The sequence below is a fragment of the Emydura macquarii genome, unplaced genomic scaffold (genome assembly GCF_026122565.2).
Source record: "Emydura macquarii macquarii isolate MOO-44397 ecotype Brisbane River unplaced genomic scaffold, CSIRO-AGI_Emac_v2 contig_3240, whole genome shotgun sequence".
Classification (NCBI taxonomy): domain Eukaryota; kingdom Metazoa; phylum Chordata; order Testudines; family Chelidae; genus Emydura; species Emydura macquarii.
In genome coordinates, this window is record NW_027133377.1 from 4,759,177 (window position 1) to 4,777,788 (window position 18,612).

At 42.2% G+C, this 18,612-nt stretch overlaps 1 protein-coding gene across 2 annotated transcripts in view; it reads left to right on the forward strand.

Moving 5' to 3' along the window:
• MPPED2 (metallophosphoesterase domain containing 2) overlaps window positions 1–17,730 on the forward strand; it is a 139,319-nt gene extending 121,589 nt beyond the window's left edge. For both annotated transcript variants that reach the window (XM_067532135.1, XM_067532136.1), the window contains exons 5-7: window positions 7,921–8,036; window positions 12,292–12,405; window positions 16,384–17,730. In XM_067532135.1, the coding sequence (XP_067388236.1) occupies window positions 7,921–8,036; window positions 12,292–12,405; window positions 16,384–16,502 (349 nt within the window). In that variant the 3' untranslated portion in view covers window positions 16,503–17,730. The remainder of the gene's footprint in view (window positions 1–7,920; window positions 8,037–12,291; window positions 12,406–16,383) is intronic.
• Window positions 17,731–18,612: the final 882 nt, after the last annotated feature.

Consider the following 18,612-nt stretch of genomic DNA (forward strand, 5'->3'; position numbering starts at 1 on the left):
CTAGCTTCCCTCAACTGGTGGACAGACCCGAGGGAAGTGCTGCGGGGGGTTCCCTTTGCAGAATTGACCCCCTCTGTAACGCTAAAACAGACGCTTCAGACGGGCTGGGGAGCCCACATGAGCCGAGACCTCAGCACGCAGGGTCTATGGTCGCCTCCTGAGTTACACCTCCACATCAACGTCAGGGAGCTTCGGGCTGTCAGGCTGGCCTGCAAAGTGTTCCTCAGGTTCCTGACGGGCAGGGTGGTGCATGTCCTTACGGACAATACAGCAGCCATGTTTTATATAAACAGGCAGGGGGGGGCACGCTCCTCGGCCATGTGCCAGGAAGCCATACAACCATGGGACCTTGCGGTGAGGCACGATTTTCACCTATCTGCCTCTCACCTCCCAGGGGTCAGGAACGACGAGGCGGACCGCCTCAGCAGGTCATTCTTACCCCGCCACGATTGGTCGCTTCACTGGGAGGTGGCAACTTTTCTCTTCCACAAGTGGGGTGTTCCCCAACTAGATCTGTTTGCCTCAGCGTGGAACAAGAAGTGCCCGAGGTTCTGCTCACTCCGGGGGCGCGAGCAGGGCTCCCTCTCGGACGCCTTCTTAATAGACTGGAAGGGGCCCCTGATGTATGCATTTCCCCCTGTTCCGCTACTTCCCAAAGTACTTTTGAAAGTCAAGAGACACAAAGCGGATGTCATCCTGATTGCACCAACCTGGCCCCGACAACACTGGTTCAGTATGCTGCTGGACATGTCCATAGCCGAGCCAGTACCGCTTCCGAAACGCTACGACCTCCTCTCCCAGGACCAGGGTCGCCTTCTGCACCCGGACCTGGACTCCCTCCACCTGACTGCATCGAGGCTCTGTGGTTGACGGAGGGAGAGAGAGCCTGCTCAATACAAATTCAGCAGGTCCTGCTGGGTAGCAGGAAGCCTTCCACTCAGGTGTTGTATAAGGCTAAATGGAAGCGTTTTACCTTTTGGGTGCAGTCCCGGGGTATCTTACCCAACTGTTCGCCCATCCAGGCAATCCTAGAGTACCTGCTACACTTAAAGATGCAGGGCCTCGCACTGGCGTCCCTGAGGGTACACCTGGCGGCCATCTCGGCCTTTCACCGGCCGATGGAAGGGAGGTCTATCTTCTCTCACCCTATGTCCTGTAGGTTTCTTAAGGGGATAGAGAGACTGTATCTGCAGGTCCGTGACCCGGTACCTCTCTGGGACCTGAACTTAGTCCTCTCCATATTAATAGGACCCCCATTTGAGCCCATGGCTACATGCCCTTTGCTCGTCCTTTTCTGGAAAGTGGCCTTCCTAGTAGCCATTACATCGGCTAGACGGGTCTCCGAGTTAAGAGCTTTGACCTCGGAACCCCCTTATACGGTCTTCTATAAAGACAAAGTGAGGCTGAGACCCCACCCAGCATTCTTACCTAAGGTGGTGTCTCAGTTTCACTGTAACCAAGACATCTTCCTCCCCGTGTTTTTTCCCAAACCACACGGATCGGAGGCCGAGCAGAGATGGCATTCCTTGGACGTCAGGAGGGCCCTGGCCTATTATATCGATCATACAAGGCCATTCAGGAGATCAACCCAACTGTTCGTTGCAGTCGCGGACAGAATGAAAGGCTTACCTGTCTCTACACAACGCATCTCTGCATGGATCACCGCCTGCATACGTACCTGTTACGATCAGGCGAAGGTGCCGCTGCCGGGGACGGTGACGGCACACTCGACCAGAGCCCAGGCCTCATCGGCGGCCTTCCTGGAGCGCGTGCCACTGCTGGACATCTGCAGGGCAGCGACCTGGTCATCAATCCACACCTTCTCATCTCATTACGCCATCGTACAACAGGCAAGAGAGGACACGGTTGTCTGCAGAGCCGTACTAAGAAGGGCTACTCGACAGTGACTCCTACCCTCCTCCAAGGTATGGCTATTTAATCACCTATATTGGAATGCATATGAGCAATCACTCGAAGAGAGAAAACAGGGTTACTTACCAGTAACTGTTGTTCTTCGAGATGTGTTGCTCATATCCATTCCAAACCCACCCTCCGTCCCCGCTGTCGGAGTCGGCAGAAAGAAGGAACTGGGGGGGCCGCGGGGTCGGCAGTGTCCTATATACTGCGACATGAGCGCGGCACTCCAGGGGGCGCAGGAGCCGACCCGCAGGGGTTTGCTAGGGGCAGAAAAGCTTCCGGAGGCTCGTGCACGGGGCGCGCACTCACCTATATTGGAATGGATATGAGCAACACATCTCGAAGAACAACAGTTACTGGTAAGTAACCTTGTTATTTCACATACACCTGCAAGGGGACAGAAGTCTCATCATGAAGTTTAAAATTCCCTCCCTCTTGCCTTTATGTCAAGTAACGTGTCTCTCTTTCAGTACAATGTGTGAAGATGTTTTGTGGCCTAGTGCAAGGCATCTTTTTAATTGCAGAAAAAGTAGCTTCCAAATTGCCAAGTGGAGTGGAATCTGTGGGGAGAGTGTTGGCTTTCTGCATAGAAGTCGAGCTGAGGAGAAAAAAATTGGCCAGGTGTCTGCTCTTCATCTGGATATTCAATGTGACAGCTGGTGCCAGTATAACTGCTATTTCTAAATGATAAAGTTTTGCAGTCATGGGAGGGTTGAGCTGTCAGGTGAGCCACAGATCAAGAATTATCATGACAGTTTCATAGCACGTGAAAGATGCTGTGAAGTGCAGTATGATTTTAACCAGCAATGGTTAAATTAGGTTCTCTTGGACTTAGTTTGCTGTGCAGGATAAGAAGATCCCATATCATTCCATGCATGGTGTAGGAGGAATTTAGGATTTGTTCGGGCCCACCAAACAGACAAAATCTCTTGTAATGTCTTATTACCAATCCCTATGTTTTACTCTGGGCTTCAGTAATGGTGTTACTCAGCAGTCTAACTACTTTCTTTGCTTGAAGATGTCATAAAAATCAAGTATACCATTAATATTTCCAGGAGCCAACTAGCCACTTTCACTTGGTACCCAATCTTGGAAAGTTGTTAGTCTAATCATGTGTACTACTGACTAAGCAACCTTGACAAACAACTTTGCACTGTGCTTCAGCATACCAAAAGCATATCTAAGGAAAACAGATTGAAATCTTTTTAAAAAAAAAACAGAACATTTCCTCCTGCCCCAGAGCTAAGGAAGTTTTTTTTTAAAAAAACAAGTAATCAGCCCAGGAAAATTGTGCAGAATGTTGGTAACTACAGATCCAAGTTAAAGTGTAACAGTTAACATGACTAGATCTTGCTGTTTAGGCATGCAAAAATATAGCATGCCATGGAAATAATTTGCAATAGGGAATCTAATAGAGATACTTAATGTCACATGTCCCCAAGTCCAGTCTTTGTCTTTTACTCACAATACATGTTTAAAGTTTGTCGGGGGTAAACAGATATTCATTGGTCCACCCAAGGGATTCACAGTATATCAACTTCATTTTGCCTGCAACACAACACAGTACAAAAGTGGGATGATCTTTCTTGTGATCTCATCTAAAACCTGAATCTGTGTCAGAAACCCATTTTTATTGACATTGTTCTGAACAAGTTCTCCTGTGTGTTCTTTCTAACAAGCTTCTGTCTTCCTTAGAAACTTGAGGCAGCATAGGGCAAGTGACTAACTTTATTTAGTGACGGCATAATATTCTCATTGAGTATGCACACGCTTTAGTAGATTCAAGCTGAAACAGCTCCACCAGGGATCACAGTTAAAATCGGTCATCCCAGCAGTTCTTTCGGTCACCTCTATATACAATATTAATTGCTTATGAAAATGTTTAGTGTATTAAGGAGAATGTTTTACACTTTATACTGTAAACACGCTGCACTACCAGGGAGGTTTGCAGGAAGTTGTCTTACAAGTTAGTTCCCATGTGGCATCTGTTAATCACAGCTAATTATTAAGTCTCGAATACAGACTACACTGAAACACTGATTCTCTTCCTCCTCTCCCCCCGCTGCTAAAGAACAAAAGTCACTGCAGACTCTATAGATTTGTAGCATGTATAATGCTTGAAAAAGCTCTAGTAAGATCACAGCTGAGGTTTCACATTTCAGGTTTAACTGGTATTACTGCAGTAGCACTCTTTGCATGAGAAATGGGTAAAGAATCATTAATTGATGGTGACAAATTCAACCCCTGCTCTGTGTTTGTTTTGTCATAGAGTTTCACTATGTTCGGTTAATTTGTTGAAAATTCAGCCAAATTATGTTTTAATTTTAATATGGAATCCTGAGAAATATAATCTGCATATGCTAGAAACTAGAGTGTTACAATAAAGGAAAGATTGTTAGCTAGTTTAGCTATATTTCAGACAGCTGTAAGCAAGAACCTGAACTTCACGGCAATGGAAAAGAATAGAAGAACAAAGTTGTGATGTGGCAGAGTTCAGAAACACAAACTCCAGTCCAAAATCAGCTTCCACCAACTGAACCTTGCTGAAATCAATGGGAGTTTTGTCATTGACCTCAGTGGGTGCAAGATTAAGCCCTAAATGGAAGTAGAAATTTTTTTCCATATGTAACTGGGAAGCATTTATCTTGTGTAACAGGTTTAACATTACTGGCATCTAATCCTCATCTTTTTGGTTCCTGAGTTTCATTCGAAGATCACAGGCTGCAATCTTGCAAACTTTTCTCAAACCAGTAATCCTGATGTACATGAATTACTATAAACTCAGTAATGTGAGTAGGTCATATGACAAAGTACGGTCCATCTACTGTATATAAAAATTATTCCTTTCAGTGAATCTGATATCTGCAAAAGTTCCCACAACTCTTATACATTACTTTAGGAGTCATTTTTATAGGACAAAAAAAATTGCCATTTTTACATACAATAGATTGAACAGGTGTTCAAAATACCAATCCTTGGTTCCTCCTCAGCTAAACTTCTGATAAAAACAAAACATTTGAATTAGGAAACTGAAATATAGATTTATAATCACAAAGGGAAATTGTCAATTTAATTTAGCTCTCAAATATAGGTATGTGTATAATATGAAATGATGTATACAGTGGAGGCATGTTTAGACTATTTAGAAGGCGTGGACATTCACAAGTCCATGGGGCCGGATGCAATGCACCCGAGGGTGCTGAGGGAGTTGGCTGAGGTGATTTCAGAGCCATTGGCTATTATCTTTGAAAGCTCGTGGCAACAGGGGGAGGTCCCTGAGGACTGGAAAAAAGCAAATATAGTGCCCATCTTCAAAAAAGGGAGGAAAGAGGATCCAGGGAACTACAGACCGGTCAGCCTCACCTCAATCCCTGGAAAAATCATGGAGCAGGTCCTTAAGGAATCCATTTTAAGGCACTTGGAGGAGAGGAAGGTGATCAGGAACAGTCAACACGGATTCACTAAGGGAAAGTCATGCCTGACCAACCTGATTGCTTTCTATGATGAGGTGACTGGCTCTGTGGATGTAGGGAAGGCAGTGGATGTGATATACCTTGACTTTAGCAAAGCTTTTGATACTGTCTCACACAGTATTCTTATCAGCAAGTTAAAGAAGTATGGGTTGGATGAATGGACTATAAAATGGATAGAGAACTGGCTAGAGCATAGGGCTCAATGAGTAGTGATCAATGGCTCCATGTCTAGCTGGCAACCGGTCACAAGTGGAGTTCCCCAGGGGTCGGTCCTGGGGCCGGTTTTGTTCAACATCTTTATTAATGATCTGGAGGATGGGGTAGATTGCACCCTCAGCAAGTTTGCGGACGACACTAAGCTGGGGGGAGTGGTAGATACCCTGGAGGGTAGGGATAGGATACAGAGTGACCTAAACAAACTGGAGGATTGGGCCAAAAGAAATCTATTGAGGTTCAACAAGGACAAGTGCAGAGTCCTCCACTTAGGAAGGAAGAATCCCATGCACAGCTATAGACTGGGGACCGATGAGCTGGGCAGCAGCTCTGCAGAAAAGGATCTGGGGGTAACGGTGGATAAAAAGCTGGATATGAGTCAGCAGTGTGCCCTGGTTGTCAAGAAGGCTAATGGCATATTGGGCTGCATTAGGAGGGGCATTGCCAGCAGGTCACGGGAAGTGATTATTCCCCTCTATTCGGCATTGGTGAGGCCGCATTTAGAATATTGTGTCCAGTTTTGGGCCCCCCACTACAAAAAGGATGTGGACAAGTCGGAGAGAGTGCAGCGGAGGGCAACCAAAATGATTAGGGGGCTGGAGCACAGGACTTATGAGGAGAGGCTGAGGGAACTGGGCTTGTTTAGTCTGCAAAAGAGAAGAGTGAGGGGGGATTTGATAGCGGCCTTTAACTACCTGAAAGGGGGTTCCAGGGAGGATGGGGCTAGGCTGTTCTCGGTGGTGGCAGATGACAGAACAAGGAGCAATGGTCTCAAGTTGCAGGGCGGGAGGTCTAGGTTGGACATTAGGAAAAAGTTTTTCACTAGGAGGGTGGTGAAGCACTGGAATGGGTTACCTAGGGAGGTGGTGGAATCTCCATCCTTAGAGGTTTTTAAGCTGAGGCTTGACAAAGCCCTGGTTGGGATGATATAGTTGAGGTTAGTCCTGCTTTGAGCAGAGGGTTGGACTAGATGACCTCCTGAGGTCCCTTCCAACTCTAATATTCTATGATTCTATGATTCTATGTAACTTACTGATTTCACTGTAAACTGAAAATTTAATTAAATATTTCTTTGGGGTTTTTTAAAAAGTTTTAATGGAAACAGATTTAATCAGTGTAAATGTTCCTTTCCAGAGTAGTGATTCAGAAAGACAACAGCTTTGTGATAGTATGTAACTTGAGAGGAGGAGCTAAAAATCTAGAGGGGGCCCATTGTCTAGACCCACTTAGTTTGCTGTTTGATTTTAGTCTGGGAGCATCTCTAATAGAATGTGAAACTGACTAGCCTAATTTAAGTGGCCAAGCCACATGAAAGGCAAAACTGCATAAATGAAAAGCAAGTGAGGATTTTGAAATTCCTTCACTTGTAATAACCTAAAATGTTGTTAGAAATAGAGATAGGGATATAGTTTTTAATCTTGACAGCATTCGTTTTTCATCTGATAACAGCTTTTATATTTCTGCATCAGAACAGCTCAATTTTGCTTTCACATTTTATAGCAAAACTTATCAGGAGAAAACATTTTTGTCAAATATTATAGTTTGTTTCATAACCACCTGCATACTTTGATGGATAAAAGAGTGTGTCTCAATCAGATGGCTTCTATAACAAGACTTTCATAACTGCTATGGTGGGGAAAACTCAAGGGCTGCATTTTCCCCTGGAATTAAATATGTATTTATGTATTTAATATCTTTTTAAGGTTACTACTTATGGTTATGTTGTGTCATTTCACGGTGCCCTAATTTTAGAGATAATAAACAGGATGAGTAACATACAATGATGATAATCTTAAAATGTGATTAGTCTAGAATAAATTTACCACAGTAGATTATACAGGATCCGTGACCATTGCCACAAAAAAGGTACAATTTTTCTGTGGGCCCATTGCCCATCAGGGTACCCTGTACTGTAAATGGCCCTTTTCCTTGCTCCCAATTTTATTTATTTATTTTGTCTAGATGCTTACCTTAAAGTAAGGGATGAACCCAAATCCTGGAACTGACATCCCCCAAAAGATCTAGATCTGAACACATTGACTGTCTCCTTTCTTTATGATGAGTAAATCTAAGTCTTGGAATGAAATACCCTTGAAACTATAGGAAAATCCTCTTTGGATCCCAATTTACAGCTAGAGCACTTAAATCCATTTGTTTTGGGGATAGTCCCTCCCAAAGACAAATGCTCTTTTGTCAGTGAGTGTTCTTAAAAAGACAGAAGAGATGGCCCGAACAGTACCGAAAAAATTGCAATTTGGAAATTCCAGAGGGAGAAAAGGTATCAGACTGACACAGTCTGTCTTATTTTCCCCCAAAGGACACCGTGGTTTAATGGATGGGGCTTTAACCTACCCAGAGGTCAGTCTTTACTGGACAAATGGAACCTTATCCCTGAGGGCATTGATATACTAATGACACATGGACCTCCTCTTGGTAAGTGAAGGAAAAGTTTTGTGTGGTTTTGTCTGTAAAATGTACTTTTAGTGCAAGCAAAACTATTAAATGTTTTAAGAGATACAATTTTACCCTACCACAAAACTATGAATTTTAAGAAGTCAATAAAGAAGTCTGGTATGATAATTAAACTTAACAATTATGTTGGGCTTCTCAGTATTTTTTTAAGTTAAATTTTCTGATTTAGTGAGGCCAAGGAAAATCGAAGGCATGTCTAGCTCCACAGCCATTTGAGTTGGATCATTTATTTAAAGAACAGTATTCATCTAAGCACACAAAGCTTCCAATCACAAGGGCCTGTGATTCTCAGGGACTGACTAAAAACGTTTTGAAAGATTGGCCCTCCCCCACAACCACCACTGTTACAACATAATGTTCCTTTAAGCTTTTTATTTGGTCAAGATTAAATAATTATCTATTTATTCGTCTTTACCTTTAAAGTATTTCCTTTGTTAAACAAATTTAACAAACCAAAAATTTTACAATTGCTCTTAAATATTAAAAATTGGATTACATTAATGAAGAACCAAAATTCTGTTGCCACCATTTTGTTTAGTACACCCATTTATTTCAATGAGAGATGAGTGCACGTATCTGAGCGCAGAATCTGAGCTCTCATGAATGGCATCTTGAGCCAAATCCTGCTTGCCTTACTCACATGAGTAACCTGTTGATCTACAGAGTTATGCTATGATAAGAGGCAGCAATAAGGTTGTGTCTTGATTGCCTCAGAAAGCAGGTAAGAGGAGTATTCAGCACATACGTGATTTTAGATAGAGAGCGGGATTTTCTAAAGGACTCAGCTTTGGCCTAACTCTGATCCCCTTGAATCAAAGGGCAAAACTCCCATTGATTTCAGTGGGGAAAGAGTTAGGCCACCGCTGAGTCTTTCAGAAGCTGCTATCTATAACCTTTTTTTAATGCTGTGTTCCACAAAGTCACACATTTCTGGTTCCTGCTCTGTAAGACATAGGTATAAATCTAGGGTGACCTCCTCAGCTACTGTAAATTGTCATAGCTCCATTGAAGTCAGTAGAATTGTGATGACTTACACCAGCTGAGGCTCTGCCCCATAAAAATGTTCCGTCAGGGTGAGGAAGATCAGGTACATGTATGTATATATATATTTAGTAGTAGATTGTGTGGTTTTGCCAACTGTTTAGCCAGATCCTCAGCTTACATAAATTAGAGAACCTCAATTGACTTCAACAGAGTTCTGCAGGTTTGCACCAGCTCAGCATCTGAGCCAACCGTTACCTAATACTGTTTTCAACTGTGTGTATGAAATGCTGAAAAATGGCATTTAAATACTACAGGCCAGCTGAATGATCTAGCAGTGTCGTGGTGGATGAAGTGTGAGGAACTTAATGCACGGTAGGGCATCACGGCTAAGCGCTTGTCTACACCAGTGCTTCTCAAACTTATTTGATCACACTCCCCTTCTTTGTGTCTGGAGTAGTTTGTTTCCTTCCCCCACCACACAATTACATATACCGATAAAGAAAAACCAACCTGCAACTCTCACTAAATATGAAAAGCAGCAAAGCATTGATTGAAACAGAGCCCACAATCATTGTAATAAGAGCAAAAGCAAAACTGCCCTGGTAATCGATGCTTGCAATTATATGTGCACACCACGTCGTAGCAAATGGATTAAAGTACAGATGGCAACGACTTCGTATAATGCTATGCAAGCTTAACAGAAATCCATCCAAATGCACAGCACCATCTCGAGTCCAGTGCACAGTGCCAGCTGAGGACCTGATCTCTCTGGAGGGATCAGCTTGGCTAGTTATTCATGGTGGTGGGTAAAATGTGCGCAGTAAATTTTTTTTCCTAAAGCTTCTCCTGCCCCCCTCAGAATACACTCTGCATCCCTTCCTCCCCCCCTCCAGCCCAGCAAGGCCCCACCCCCCAGTTTGAGAACCTCTGGTCTACAACATAGCAGCATAGCTATAGCGCTGAAGCTGTGCCACCTTGCTACAGTGACGGAAAAGGGGTTTCACATCACTATGGTTTATCCACCCTCTTGGCAGATGGTAGCTTGGTCAACAGAAGAATTCTTCCGTCTATACTGGGGCTTAGTTCATATATGTCTCCGGATGCATGTGTGAATTTTTCACATCCCTGACTGACAGATAGGTTGACCTAAGTTTTAGTGGTAGACCAGGCCTAAGTTAGGAGTCAGCCATCCTAGCAGAGCTGAACATTGTGGGACCTAAGAAGAACAGAAGAAAATTTTACACTAATAATGTGCTCAGTGCTTATCTTTAGCCTGGCTATTAGTGGCATTCAGCATATAATGCTACCAAGGAAATATTGTAAAAATTTGTAGGTCACCCTTAAATCCTCCAGAGCCAACATGTCTTCAACAGAGCTGTGATCTAGCATGGTGGTTCTCAGCCTTTCCAGATTACTGTACCTCTTTCAGGAGTTTGATTTCTCCTGCTTATCCCAAGTTTCATCTCACTTAAAAGCTACTTGCTTACAAAATTAGACATAAACTACAGAAGTCTCACACCATTACTGAAAAATTGCTTACTTATTTTATAACTGTATGGTAAAAAGGAATCGATTGGAATATAAATATTGTATGTACATTTCAATGTGATACTGGAGCCTTATCTGAACCCCGGGCAGCAGGGCTGAAGCATGTAACTTAATTTTGTGGGGCATCCTGTGGCATGGGGCCTCAAGCAATTGCCCTGCTTGCCACCCCCCCAGGGCCTGCCCTGCACTTGCAGTCCCCCTTAACCCTTCCCGTGACATCTCTGGGGATGCAACCCTCAAGGTTGAGAAACATGAATCTGGAGGAGTTGAGTACCCTCTGGAAGACCTTTGCCGTACCCCCCATGGGTGCATGTACACCTGGTTAAAAGCCCCTGATCTAGCACTCCTTCTCAGTGGAATTCACTGTACTTTGAAAATCAACATTCTGATTGGAGTGACTGACATTTAGTCTATTTCCTTCATCCCAAAGCACAAGCATGTTTATAATTTGTCCTGGTTGCTAGATTTCAATGGGCTGCCAATCCACCTGTTGTAAATTGGTTTCCTATAATGTACTTTAGCCTCAGCAGCATCACAATATTTCTTAGTTGGATTTTTTGAAACACTCCTTCTGGAATTTTACCCCATTCCCTATTTAAAAAAAACATTTAAAAAAAATCAAAGCAGAAGTATAGCCACCTTTTTGTGGATACAGTTTACACCCATTTTAATTGTAGACACAGATCAGGGAGTTAGAGATGCAAATAGAGATACTGGGCCTCAATATACCCCACATACTGCCTTTTGAAGTGGTTACATATTAATGCTTTGGCTGTTGGACTACATGTACTCTTCAAAGCCAGTTGAATTTATGTCCCACCATCTTTAATCAGCTTTATTCAAATTCATCCATGGTATAACTACTTTGAAGTCAATAGTAACACCAAGGGTGAATGTGGCTCCTTCTTTCAGCTGTGATTTAGCTTTTGCTCCTCACAATCCTTCCCACCCTTCTGACTGCTAGTCTAAGCTTTAATAGTCCAAGCCCACTTTTATAAAAATTGATGTCAAATTTTATGGATTTTCCATATTAGCCTTAGCACTAAGTGGCTTTTATTTTAAAAGTAGTTAATTAGCACTAGTTTGCTTGGAGTTGTTTCACTGTCACTCCGTGCTGCCTGTTTTCAGTGACCCGGGCTCCGATGTAATCCACACTCTCAGACCCTGGCCTCTGGAAGTTGTGGAAGATGATGTATTTTAAATCTCTGGGGTGGCAGAGGTTCCAGTGGCCTGTCTCTGGAATAACTGTGACCAGCACTTTTTACCTACTAGCTTGGGAAGTTGACTGCTGCAACAGCAGCAGAAGGGAGGAAGAAAGAACTTGGGGGTGGAGGGAGAAATCATCAAGAAGGGGGGGAAATTGCAGCACTGCCAGGAATAAGTGTCACAAAGCTTCCACTCACGAAGAAGAGTCTAAGCCTGTAGTTTAATAAATCAAACAACATATAGAAAAGTGTTAATGGAGGTGTTGGGGGGAGAAGAGTAAAAAGGAAAAAACCTTAGGAACCTAAGAAAGACAAAGTGAGAGTGAGAAGTTTCTTAAAAGCCATTGTATGCTTTAATGGAGAGGTTAGGATTACAGATAATGTAATAAACCTTCAGTGAATTATGGCTTCCTGAAAGTCGAAATGAAACCTTACCTGAATAGAGAAAATAAAGAGTATTGATTGAATTTTGCCCTCAGGTTTTCGAGACTGGGTTCCAAAGGAGTTGCAGAGAGTTGGCTGTGTGGAACTGTTGAACACTGTGCAAAGACGAGTAAGGCCCAAACTCCATGTCTTTGGTGGGATTCATGAAGGTAAGAAATAGTAGGGCTCCCTTGTTCAGCATGAGAATCCTCCTTTGGGGAAACAAGTAGATCTTGGATACGTCATACCAAATGTGGGTTTTCCATTTATTATGGTATAGTAGAATAAAATGGGAAAATTCAGTGAGATCTGCTTGGGTGCTCAGCTCTTTGGAAACCTCACATCTTAGTGTCCAAACAAAGACATAGCGGTCTAACTTCGTATTTTAAAATCTTGACCACATACATGATACCTACACCTGGAACTTACAATAATTGTGCTGTGCCAGGTTACTTGCTTTCAGAAATTTTGCGGGAGGAGGGGTCCCCTCTTATGCAAGAGAATAAATGCACATTGAAATTTGTCCTACCAAACCACCAGAAAGTCCCAGTTACTCCAAGTACAGGAGCAAGCGAAAGGAGCTAGAAAAGACAATTTGCAGAAAGCTTGCAGCATCTAGTTTTCTCACTCAGTTTAATGGGGGAGAGTAGAAAGAAGGGCAGCTTGTGCCATATTCAGGAGGGGAGAGAGGGGAATCATCACAATTCCTTTGAAATCCACTTCTGAAGTCTTTCTGTAATACATTTCATGATGTGTAATCTTTCAAGTTATGTGAGCCTCAGAAAATCTTTTTGAGAACATACATTTCCCCATTTTTAATCTCACACCAGGCAGGCTGAGTGTGAAATTTCAGAACAATAAGCTCATTTTGTGCAGAGGGGAGGGAATAAGAAATTAAATAAATACATTTTGGAGGTTTTTAAATATTTAATATACTTTGTGGCTTTCATGTTCCAATGAGACAAATTCTAGGAGTCCAGCCTGGGAGAGAGAACTAGATTTTGCGACCATAGGACTAAAAATTACACACTAAGTGCTTTATATTTCCCCCCCTGGAGATTTCTCCATTGACTCTAATTAAGCTCTCCATAGGCTCACAGAGTTGGAGAACTTTATAAAAGAAAAGACAGCTTACTCGCCTGCCATTGTTGATTTTCCGAAGCCCTCACAATTTTAAACAATGAATTTTTATGCCTGGGTTATAAAGTCCTGTAAATAAGGAGTTTATAATGGAAACACTGACATGACCTTAACCATAGTGGCATGAATAGCAGTACTCTAATGCAATCCAGGAAAGAATTAGACGTTTTCTATAAATATTAATGCTCAGATATTAATGATAAGTGAATACAAGAAGGCTTCCAACTAGAACATGCAAATGGTCTATAGCCTTTTGTAGGTGCATTGTAAGCTGAAAGTAATCAAACTCCTGCAGTAATAATGCTAAGCTGAGGAAAGCAAAGGCATCTTAGCACACAAGATCATTATGAGAAAACTCTGTAGAGTCACATGCAGCATCTTGTATTTCAACCTTCCAAGCAGGATGGCAACATACTTAACAAGCATGGAACAAACCTTATTTGAGCATTCAGATGCACTAAAGAAAGATCCAAATCTGCTCTCTTGACTAATGCTGAAGATAAAGTAACTGCCCATTGCAATAAAGTGAGTAAGTTTGGCCTAAAGTGTTCTTAGAGTTTGAGTTAAGGCATGATTAATTCTAGACAAAGTTCTGCTCTCAGACCACATGTACCCATTTTTCATTGATGTCCCTAAGAAATGCGCACAAGGATTTGGGGCAGAATTTTGCAGTGAATCAATTGATTTGTTTTTTTAAACCAATATTTTTCCACTGCAAAATGACCTAACTCAAAATTGCCAACTTAAATAAACAAAACGATACAGGCAGGTCACACAGTAATTGTGAAATAATTAGTCTCTGACCAACTCTGGTAGCACACAATTTGTGTTAACTTTCATGCAGCAGCAATCTGTTCTATATCACACTGCAAAAGGCAAAATATTTTCCCTGAGGTTTGGCCTGCTAGTACTAACAGCGGGAAGTTCCTCTCTTCTGTGAAGGATCAGACAGGAGCAAGAAATTTGGTGCCAAGCCCTTCCTACTGTGTCTCCAGACTCCTGTGTCTTTGCCTGCCTTTCCATGAGGAAAGCAGCAAGTGTCATCCTGGGGCACCATCATCCAGGGCCAGATGCAGTGCCATGGAAGACAGCAAAGGCAAAGCTTGCCCTTGTCCTCAACACAGAAAAGGTGCTGATAGTGCCCTGTCTGTCCTTTCCAGTCCTTCAACAGGCCAGCATGCCCTCCAATCCTGCCAGTGGGAGTCTGATCTGAACAGGTATCCCAGGAGAGCCAAGAGGAAGAGGTGACGCAAAGGACTCCCCCCCTCCCCCACACCACAATTTTTTTTTTTTTTAATGGAGAGGCACAGACCCTTTCACAGGGCCAACATTTATTTCAACAGAGCTTATCACACCTCTCTGCTCTCCCCAAAAGCAGCTCGCTAAGCAGGCTGTTCCTCTCCTGTTCCCCCATCTCCTGCTCTACCCTCAGCAATCTCTGGGGACTGTTACCAGTTTTCATTCCCCTCCTTCACCCTATAAACACCTTTGAGAGGAGGAGGTGGTGTGTGACTCAGAGCCTGAAGGCTACTGGCAGATAGTGGACCCTGAGGGTTTATTCCGGCTGCCCAGCATTGCAAGAGTGCAGGACAGTCTAGCCACATCCCCTCCTGCCCCTACACCAGAGGGGCCAGGAATAAATAGCGTAGAGCTGGCTACATAGGCTTTATCTCATCCTTTGCACAAGAAGAATCCCAAGCCAGCTGTCCAGATCCTTTGTTTGAGGATGGAGCAAGGTTGAGAATCTAGCCTTAAATTCCTCAAGACTGTGTCCACTAAAAAAGTAAGGTAGATGTCCATGATATCACCTTGACAGGTTGGGAGAGCTTGTGGTCTCCAAGCCAGGTGATCATCCCGTCTTTATTTTTCATTAAGAAAACAGTGTGTTTCCCATTTGTTCCAGACCCTTTAGCGGTCTTCTCTCTTCACCTTTTCATCCCACTTCTGCCTTAACCCTTAAGGCTGGAGGAGAATCCTGTGGGCTTTCCTTGGACATCCATGGGCCCATGATGTCCTATTGGTTCTAAAGCCTCTTTTCCTTTTCACTGAGGATCCACTGCCCTCCTCCATTACATCCATTACTCCATCTGGCTCACCTATACCTCAGTGAGCCTCCCCTGCTTGAACCAGCTTAAGGCCCATTCTTTCATTGTCCATAGACCCCTCTTGGGTCATGAGAGAAGAGGCCAGCCTCCAGAGAAGCTCTGCATAGCAGTCACTAGACTCCACCCACACTTGCAGTTCATTCAATCGATTTGTACCAGCACTTGTGATGTTCAGACAGTAGAATTCTCCAAGCAATTGTTCAGCCACAGCCTTAAGGTTTGAGGGATCTAGTGTCCCATTCTTTCCCATCTTCTTTGCCCAGTTCTCAAAGCCACTTCACCTCATCTAACTGGCCTTTCATTTTCTGTGCCCTTGTTTGGAATTGTTTATCAGATCCATTGGGAAGCCAAGCTACAGAAAACACATTTTATTTCCTGCAAATTTGTTTCTAAGGCTTAGTAAGCTGCTGTGAATACCCACCCCCACAACTCTTGAGCTGACAAACTGGACGATATGGCCAGAGCAGGATAGGCCAACCAAGTTTGTTTGAACTCACGAATGGGGATGTCTGCAGATCGAGTGCTGAAAAGGAGAGGGGCTTGTGCTCTTGCTCCTTCACAACCTGACTGACACTAGAGGCATGCCAAACCACAGGAAACCAGTTGGCTGCAAGAAAATGTCAGGTTTTTGCCTTGTTCAATTGGAGTACAGTAAAAGGCCTTTCTGATCAGAAAACTGCAATTTTTAAAAAACCTTGTTCTTGTTCCAGATACAGAGCACTGCATTATTTTTTAATTGCAACTGTGTGGTAGCTTTCCAAAGCTCGTAACATTTTGACAGGGTTGAATTTTACTTCAAACCCCTGCTTTCATAATGGGCTTTTATGTACCTACCTATAGGCACTGCATTAGGCCAGCATCATTTGTTTATATTATAGTAAGTGTGACACTTTCTCCCTACAGGTTATGGCATTATGACAGACGGTTACACAACATACATCAATGCCTCAACATGTACAGTCAGCTTTCAACCAACCAATCCTCCAATTATATTTGACCTTCCAACCCCTCAAGGATCATGAAGCACTACTGCACAGTTAAGTGGGGAAGGTCTATAAACTGCCATTTTCTAATTAAAAAACTTACATTCTCTTACATGTTTATTTCCAAAAGTATGTGGGGGTTTTTTGGTAAATTGCTGGTACAAAAAGAAAAAGATAGAGGTTGTGCTTTTTGGAAATGCAGCATCCATTTTAAATTTATAAAGCATTGTGAATTTGTAAAATGAACTTCTTTTGTTTTCTCAAACTTGCCATTGTAAAATTGTTATAGTGTTCTCAAAAGGACAGCCAAGCTTTCTTTTAACAAGTGAGAGACCTTATTTTAATATTATATTATAAACTAAAAGCAGCAGCATTTAAAAACACCAAATTTGCACAACTGTTATTGTTTGAAAGTTTTTAATGTAATCTTTTCCTAGTTAAGATGTCACCTTTCCCTATCCCCCCTCACTCTCCATTTATGTTAAACTCTTTTTTAGTAATGTAAACATGATTTAGGGGTCTGTTTGCCCCTTGATGAGTGTGCATGCACTGTAGTTCCCTCCTATTACCAGTAATGTGCAGCAAGGGGAGAATAGACATCACAGCTGTTTGTCTCTGCCTACTTTAAAGATTGATATAGATATCTGCATCCTGTATGTGATTACCTACCTTTTTATTGTTTGGGGTTTTTTTTAAATTATTTTAGCTTTAAAAATATGGGGATGAAAGCTGCAAAGAGCAGGTGTTTCATGCAGTAAAAAACATGTAAATGCGGACTCCTTTTAAATATGAATTTATATATATATGTATTTTTTGTGCATTATAACTAGGAATTTAATATTGCAAGTATAGCATCTGCAAAACTGTGCTGTATAGCACATCTAAATTATGAAGGATGTGACATTTTCCAAGTGCTCAAAGCCTTCAAGAGCTTGAGTTAAATCTTTGTGCAGTTTCAGGCATGTATAGAATCAAATGGATACAATCAAGCCTAACTAAAATAAGGCTTAGTTGTCCTTTATATTTAAATATTCTTGAATTGTCTTTTTATTTCTTTTCTCCTTATTTTGCACTGTGTGTAAATGCAATCTTGCTAGCACAAAATATTGTTGCAGATAGTTATTTCTGTTCCACCACTGTAAATGCTATTGAGCTTTGTTCTGTTTTATGTTACCTTGTTAATGGAATTTAGAAAAGCAGTTGTTTCTTTAAATTTATTGTGATATTATATATCTAGCGGCCTTTATATGCAAATAAAATTGCAAGATTTTTAAATACTTGGTGTTAAAGAGTCTTAATTTGAATTAACAATCTGATGGGTGTTGATTAGTATAAGTAAAAATTTCTCATTTTCCATAAATTTTTATTGCTCACCATTCATGAGCATGGGTCGATAAAGCACTCAGTGGCGTTTTCCTTCCATTCCTCTGCCACAGATTTTAGATGGAGATTTTGTCTTCCGGTATAATTCAGTGTGAACTGCGTTTATGTGCAGTTTAAGGCTCATAGGACAGTATTTCAGACAGTGTATGGAAAAATTGATTATGTAATAACCTTTGTACCTCCTCAGTTATTCATAAGTACTTTAACTGCTCTGGGTGTTTTATGTTGTTCATCCACCACAGGTTAAAAAAAATGAGTAGTCCTGGATGAAGTATAGTGCATATTTATTTTGTTTTGACCTATTCTGCAAGTCTAGGGTCACAGAATTCGCAGCAGAACACACCCGTTGTAGGAGAATTGTACAAGAGTGTGAGCGCCTTAAGGCAGTGACTGTAATTTACTGTATGTCTGTACAAGGCTTAGCATCATAGGGCCCAACCCTACTTGGCCTCTAGAACTACTGCAATATAAATGTTAAACAGTATTTTGTAAATTACTTTTAGCTCTTATGGTTATGAAGATAAATGTCCAAATGGCAATGGGTACAGAGCTGTCTTCATGAATCTGCTACAGCCTCAAACAACAGCACCCAGTCATTTAACTTTTAAGCCTACCGATGATTTTGGAAATGTCAACATTATCAGCTGTTTCACTACTGAGCATCTTTTGTAGAAACATCCAGCTAACTGGTGCCAAACTGCTTTTGTTCCTTTTTAAAGTCTCCCCCAACTCCCATTGGTTTTCAGTGTACTTATCCAACACACAA